Source organism: Neomonachus schauinslandi, chromosome 9 (assembly GCF_002201575.2).
Source record: "Neomonachus schauinslandi chromosome 9, ASM220157v2, whole genome shotgun sequence".
In the NCBI taxonomy this organism is placed as follows: Eukaryota; Metazoa; Chordata; class Mammalia; order Carnivora; family Phocidae; genus Neomonachus; species Neomonachus schauinslandi.
Window position 1 is genome coordinate 143,354,510 of NC_058411.1, and position 7,392 is coordinate 143,361,901.

The 7,392-nt window shown below is 60.0% G+C and overlaps 1 protein-coding gene across 1 annotated transcript in view; it reads right to left on the reverse strand.

Annotated features, from left to right (window-relative positions):
- Positions 1-1,054, reverse strand: part of TBC1D2B (TBC1 domain family member 2B) — a 64,228-nt gene extending 63,174 nt beyond the window's left edge. Inside the window, exons 1-3 of the mRNA XM_021680465.1 lie at positions 1,048-1,054; positions 394-475; positions 192-309 (exon numbers count right to left, since the gene is read on the reverse strand). Of these exons, the coding sequence (XP_021536140.1) occupies positions 192-309; positions 394-475; positions 1,048-1,054 (207 nt within the window). The remainder of the gene's footprint in view (positions 1-191; positions 310-393; positions 476-1,047) is intronic.
- Between the last annotated feature and the right edge of the window lie 6,338 nt (positions 1,055-7,392).

Here is a 7,392-nt window from a genome sequence, read left to right on the forward strand (position 1 = left end):
TTAAGCGTGCTTCCCGCGCGCGCCCCGCCCCGCCCCGCCCCGCCGCTGCGCACGGCCCGCGGGCGCGCAAGGCAGCCTGGGACTTGTAGTCCCGCGGTCACGGCCCGAGCGGGCGGGAAGCTCGCGCTTGGCGCACCTGCGGCCGAAGACCCGCAGCACCTGCGCGGGGCGCCCTTCCTCGAGGGACGCACGGGCCCGCCACAGACGGCGGGCGGCCCGGCAGCGGCCACGACCGTGCGAAACTGGCCGTCGCCCGAAAGAGGAAGCGCGAGGAAGGACGGGACCGAGCCAGGCGCGACCACGTGGGGCCTTGGGCCCCACGGCGAAATACGCCGGAGAAAGACGGAGCCGGCACGATTTCACCTGTGCGTGGACTGTGGAACACAGACACACCAACACAGCAGAAACAGGGCCTTCAGTGCGAGGAGAAAGTGGACCTTGGCAGTGGGCAGGTGGGGCGACGGGAGGTCGGGGCCTGCAGGGGCGCGGTGCAGAGGTGCGCGGAGCGGGGGGAGCTGGACCTGCCGGGCAGCGACCCTGCCGACCGCTGCGTCGGACACCTGGAACTGATGTCACACCACGTGTCGACTACACCTGCACGGAAGGAAAGAAGGAAAGAAGGTTCTAGCTTTGTTTCTGCAAGGGCCAAATCAAAGCAGATAGCCCGGTCCTTCCTTCCGCCTGTTCTTACACAGACTCGTGAAAGCTGGAAAGCTTAGCTTTCTGGGAGGGACAGGGCACCACAGGAGTCTGCCAACTTCAGACACGCCCAGCCAGCCCGCCACACACGGGCCCTGCCTCAGCTGCCCCTCGGGCACCCCCCACCGTGGCCATCAGCAGTCCGGCGGGTGGCCACAGCGAGGGTGCCCCCACCTTCGTGTCCCGGGTGCTCTTTGAGCACCAAACACACGGTGTGGAGGGTGGGCTCTGGAGCCAGGTGGACGGGATTTGTCTCCGAGCTCTGCCACGCACCACAGCTGTGACCTGGGGCAGGTCATTTGACCTCTCTGAGCCTCAGCCTCTTCATCCGTGGAATGGGGATCATACCACTCATGCCTTGTTCTCGTGAGACTTCCAGGAGCAGTTCTCGTGAACGTGCTCGGCACGCGGTCCTTACCAGTCCCGTACAGTTAACACAGATGTCCTCCTCAGCCGGCAGCTTCTGAGAGGGGCAATCCAGCAGTGGACCAGCCCCGACACAGGGGAGGCCTGAGAGTGCCTGCAGGAGTGGGGTGGGCCGCCCTCAGGAGAGAGGGAACCGAGGTCGATTTGGGCCTCGCCCTGTGGGTGACAGGGGCAGTGACTAATGGGCTTGCGGGGTGAGGCAGCCAGGGTGGGATGTGACCGGGAAATCCCGTGGAAAGGGGAACAGCTGGGAGCACTGGATCCGTGTAGCCGAAGCTCTGTGCCAGATGCGCACTGGAGGCCAGGGAGGAGCAGGGGACAGCCCACTGTCCTCGGCTCTGTCAGCCAGTTGTTCAGAAGTGGGGGTGGCTGAGGCCTGTGGTCCCAGAGGACAGAACTGAGCCCAGGTCCACCTTGCAGAGACCAAGATCTGCTAAGTGTCAGGAAGGCACAGGGCTGAGCCCCCAGTCTGGGCAGATGGGACTGGACAAAGGACCACTACCGTCCCTGTCCCTCTGTGGCTGATGTCTGTGCTTCTCGACAGACAAGCTGGGCCCCCAGCCTGACCCTCCTGCACCGGAGCTGGCTCTCTGTCCCCCGCCCCCCCAGGCAGGGGAGGAGGCCGCCTCTGCTGCTGTCCTCCTTGGGCCAGGGCCCCACCCCACATCCTATCCAACATGTTAAAATGCCCCACATCCTATGGTAAACATTGCTCTAAAACTGTTTGAAGGCATTTCTAGAATTATGATCCTGATATTATCTGACTGTGAAGAATTCATTTTAATTTATGTTTGGCTGACAGTTTCTTGGCAATCGTCAGGTCTGTGTGGGCACCCTGGCCGAGTGAGAGAAATCCAGCCTATGCATTGTTTTCAAAGGGATTGACATTTCTTTTTAAAGTTTATTTATTTTTAAGTGACCTGTACGCCCAACGTGGGGCTCGAACTCATGACCCCAAGGTCAAGAGTCGCACGCTCTACAGACTGAGCCAGCAGGGCGCCCCTAAAAGGAGTGACTTTTTTTTTTTTTTTAAAGATTTCATTCATTTATTTGAGAGAGAGAGAGAGCGAGCACATGAGAGGGGGAGGGCCAGAGGGAGAAGCAGACTCCCCGCTGAGCAGGGAGCCCGATGTGGGACTCGATCCTGGGACTCCAGGATCATGACCTGAGCCGAAGGCAGTCGCTTAACCAACTGAGCCACCCAGGCGCCCAGGAGTGACGTTTTTATGATTGCTATGACATTGACATAATGTTACACTTGACATCTAATTAAATGTGTATTAATGTAGATTTTGCTTTTTCTCAGGCTTTGGAGCCCGAGTATATCTGTCTTAGGCTACAGACACCTCGTCGACCCCTTGAGAGCTGGCAGAGCTGGGCGCTGGGCCTACAGAAGCTAAGGAACAGACCGCCTGGCCAGGTGCAGAATGTGGCCCTCTGAGGAGGCTGCTCAGCCGCAGGCCCTGAGACCCCAGTGAGCCGGTCAAAGTGGCCACAACTTGTCATCCAAGTCCCTGTCCCCCCAGCCCCGCTGAGTAGAAGGGGCCTGAGCCTCCAGGACAGACCCCGCCCCCGTCCCGACCCCCCAGACATCTCCCAGGCTGCCAGCCCTGCCCACTCCCTCAAGGCCAGTCCGGGCCGCTGGTTTTCCAGGAACAAACCCTGCATTGTGTCATGCCTGGGTCCCGAGGGCCATGCCCTCAAGGGGCTACAGGATGGCGCTTTATCTCGTCCCCTGCTGCCCTTCCCCCACCTTCCATTCGGACAAGTTTAGTCAATTATGTAAAATGCTGAACAAATGCAGCTTCAGTTCCTTTCCAGCCAGACCCCCGGCTCAGGGCCCTCCTACACCGGAACTCTGCCGGCTCCTGGGTCCTCCCTCGTGGCCCTTCTTCCATGGCTCATGGACACTCTGCTGGTCCCCAAGTCTCCGAGCTGAATGTCCGCGTCCCGTGGTCAGGGGCCAGCTTTACGCAGCCTGTGTAGCCCCCCACCCCCGCCGTGTCTAGGACAGGCCTGCTTGGGGCTACTGGGTCTGCCCCCTCTAGCCTCTTGGAGCCCAGTGGCCAAAAGGAAGTGGCCAACCCGGGAGGAAGTGGCTACTGTTTACCCGAAAGGGGAAATTTGGGCAGTGAGCTTGCTCCCACGTGGCCAGCCTCCGGGCAAGCCCCAGGGACACAGAGCCAGTGACTCATCCTGGGCCAGTTTCCCCCAAGAGGAATGGGGTGAGAGGCCTGGCTACGCACAGACTCTACCCTTCTCAGACCCCAGGGAGACGAGCCGGACGGGTCGCCATCCTGACAAAGGAGGAGCCCGCAGTCCTGCAGGGACTCCAGAGAGGAGGGACCTCACCACCTGCTGTGCTGCGCGTCCTCACACATGTCTGTGCCCTCTCTGGGCTGCTTTTTCCCGCCTGTATGGCGAGGGGATGGGCGGCCAGGTGAGGCCCAGCTGTAAGGCTTGTGGGCCTTCTTCCTGCAGCTCCTGGGGTCAGTGGAGACTCCTCTTTCCAGCCTCTTGAGTGTTTCAAGTGTTACAGCCAACCGATCCCTCCCTTTGGGGCTCTCTTCCATCCTGGGCTCTATGGTCAGTGCAAGCATTCCCCCTGGGGGTCACACGTCTTTGTCTTCCCTGGGTCCTGCTGGGAAGCGGCCCTAACCACAGCCCCCCGCCCCCCCCCCCCCCCCCGGCCAGATGGCACGGATGGAGCCCTCCTGTGCATGAGGCAGAGAGCACAGGATCTGGAGCTCAGGGACACGGGGATCTTGGGAGGGCCTTGCTGACCCCAGAGCACATGCAGAGGAAGTTGGCCTGGACGGGAGGGGGTTGGAGTTCAGGGTGTGGTGCCGGAGAGGGAACGGGGAGCCAGGCTGATGTCAGAGCTGAGGCTGCGATGCCCAGTGAGCAGCCCCACGGGGAGGTCCCACCAGCAACTGCAGGGAGAGGGCCCTCCACGCACATGTCCACACAGCCCTGCGCCGCGCCTCCTGCCCTGACAGGGTTGTGGGAGGGGGCCAAGGGAAGAGAGGGGCTGTGTGACTCTGGGCTCTGTGCCACTGAGTCTCAGGGGGGCCTAGGCCTGGCCCCCGCTGCAGGAAGCGGCCCGGGCAGGCGGGGCAGCTGCAGAGACAGGAGCACCCCACCCCACCCCCACCCCCACAGACCCTCTCGGCCTGGATTTGCAGACTCTGGCTTCCAGAAAGCCTCATTTCCCTACCAAACGTGCAGGCAAATCTCCACACCTTGTGGTTGCCTTTCCTAGAGGGAGGTCACCTGAGTGCTGGCCACCCTCCCAGCCCCGGGGGCCAGGGCTCCAGGGCTCGGACAGGCAGAGGCTGCCCCAGGGAACTGATGGAGGACAGAGGGTGGGCAGGGCTGGATGCCAGGCAGGTGAGGCCTGCACAGGAGTTCGGGGGAGCCCCAGGGCCCAGGGAGCGGGTGAGGCCTGGGCCCCGGGGCAGGCAGTGGGCCTGCAGCTGCAGGCCCTGGGTCCTTTCCGCTCCCCGTGCTGTTCCTCAGCCGGGCACAGTGCCCAGTACAGCAGCCCACCTGCCTCAAAAGGGGCGTAAGAGGTGCTGACGCAGGCCGAGCAATGAGGGGAGCAGAGCTGGAGGGGGGAAGACCCCCGAAGGAGGGCTCAGGAGGTGAGGACACGCAGCAAGAGAACTCCTTTGCTCCCCTCTGTTGCTCCTTTGGAGAGCCCCTCGCCCAGCCAGGATGCTGCCCCAGCTCTGCCATTAGCACAGCCCCTCTCCACGCAGTGAGTTGAAACACCCCCAGCTCCCAGACGGGCCTCGCAGGGGAGCTGCGGAGGGGCAGGAACCTGAGGGCAGGGGGCCCGGGGAGGGGCGCCCTCAAGGCAGGTGGGCTGCTGTACTGGGCACAGTGCCCGGCTGAGGAACAGCACGGGGAGCGGAAAGGACCCAGGGCCTCTGCAGCTGCAGGCCCGCTGCCTGCCCCGGGGCCCAGGCCTCACCCGCTCCCTGGGCCCTGGGGCTCCCCCGAACTCCTGTGCAGGCCTCACCTGCCTGGCACCCAGCCCTGGCCCCAGTCGGAGTCTGTTTTGCAGTTTCTTTTGTATTTTGAAGTTTGAATATATGGCTAAATAGCTACTAAGGTTGATTCGGTGCATTTGGAAGGTAGGTACAGAATTTGCGTAGCAGGGAAAGGCGCCCCCAGCCGAGCGAATGGAAGGAGCGAAGCCACGGTGCCGCACGCCCGTGGGGAGGCCCTGCCACCGCGTCCTGCTTGGTCTGAGGCAGGCCGGGCCTTTTCCAGTCCTGAGTCTTTCCCGTCTCTGTGGTGGGGACACGCGGGCGCAGTCACACCACTGTGCTGGGAATGAGGATGAGAGGAAATGGGGTGTATTTGAAGTGCCTGGCGCATCATCGCGGACCTGCCGTGGTCGGGTCCATGCTCCTGGCTGTCGGGGCTGGGGGGCACCCCGGGCCACCGTGCAGGCTGTTGGGTGTGCCAGGCCCGGGGCAGCCATCTGGCCTCCGAGAAGCTGTAGAACAGGGTTCTTAACGTACGGTCTTTGACCCTGATCTTCCCAGTGCGCCCGAAGCTGACCTCTCCATGGCTGCCCGTCCTTCCAGCCTCACGAGCATATGGCCTGCAATACTGCGGGCTTTCAGTTTTGCTCGGACTCAGAACTAGTCATTGCTGAGGCCAGATAATCTATGGAGAAGTTCACTTGTTCTTGACACTAAGACTGAGAGGTGGCGGACGGGGAGGCCCGCTGGTCTGACAGGTGGTTTCCCTTCCCTCCGTGGTGCTCGGGAGCCACTGGCCCCGAGCAGGAGTGCTCCGTGGAGCAGGTGGGGCTGGCGGTGTTTTTAAGACCATGGTAGGTCCAAGACACTCTTTGGAGACCCCATTTCACTTCATATCGAATATATATAATTCTGAAATGACAGTCCCATTTTACATTATTAAAAAATGTGTGCATATATATACATTTTTTTGCTTTGAACTTTTGGGAAAATATTATTATTATTATTAGTTTTTTAAAGATTTTATTTATTTATTTGAGAGAGAGAGAGAGAGCACATGAGAGTGGGGAGGGTCAGAGGGAGAAGCAGACTCCCTGCCGAGCAGGGAGCCCGATGTGGGACTCGATCCTGGGACTCCAGGATCACGACCTGAGCCGAAGGCAGTCGCTTAACCAACTGAGCCACCCAGGCGCCCCGGGAAAATATTATTTTTATGATCTTGCTTTGGAATGATTTGGCTTTGAGAATTCATTTAGTTGGCGGTTGGTGATAATTTCTTGGCAGTTTTCTTGTGACCCTTGGGGGTCCTGCGGGGGGAGGGGATCCATCTGACCTCCAAACCATCTTCAGATGTGATGAATCTTTTATGAATGCTCAATAAAGTTGATGCAATATTCCATTGTATAGACATTTGCGTACGCCCTTATTCATAGTGATTTTATAGTTTTCTCTTTTTGGATTTTGGAGCCAACACTGGTGTGAGTTGGGGGGTGTTTCCTCGCTCGGGTCCAACACATTCTTACAGGCCCCCATCGAGTTCCCAGGACCTGGCCGTTGTCCTGTGGCTACAACAGAGCTGGGTGCACAGGGTGGGAGGCCCGAGGGCATCTCCCAGGAACCCCCTGCACCCCAGCAGCTATGCAGAAACAAACTTGCTCAGCAGCACTTAGGGGCCGAAACAGTCATAGCGAAACTGGTGACCTCTCCCGACCGGTGTCAGCCCCTCCCCTGGTTTTTCTTGCAAACGGGAGGCCCCAAAATGACTGAGCTTGAAAATATTGCCCATCCATCTGCCTACTCCTCCAATATTTACTGAGCGCAATTGGATCCAACCCCAAAGGAAGGCAATTTGGCAACATCTATCAAAACCACAGACACAAGCACCCTTTGAGTGCAGGGCTCCCACTTGGGGGACTGTGTTCTGCGGGTGTTCTCACGCTTGTGCACGGTCGCGTGCGTGTGAGGCCATCCACTGCCACGTTGCTGGAAATCGGGGAACATTAGGAACTACTCGGTGACCTCCACGGGGGGCTGGTCACAAAGCCCATGGTGCAGCCATGGCGGGAATGTACCTTTGCCACGGCCCGCACGGCGCCCCAGGCATCCTCCTACGGGCAGAGCTCCAGGATGGATTGTTTTACGAAGCAAGACACTGTGCAAGTACCGTATAGTATTCCGCCCTTCGAATGAGAATATACGTTTGGACTTGGTTGTGCATAGAGAAACCCAGGAAGGACATTCAGGGAAGAGCGGCCGTGGGTCCCCATGGAGT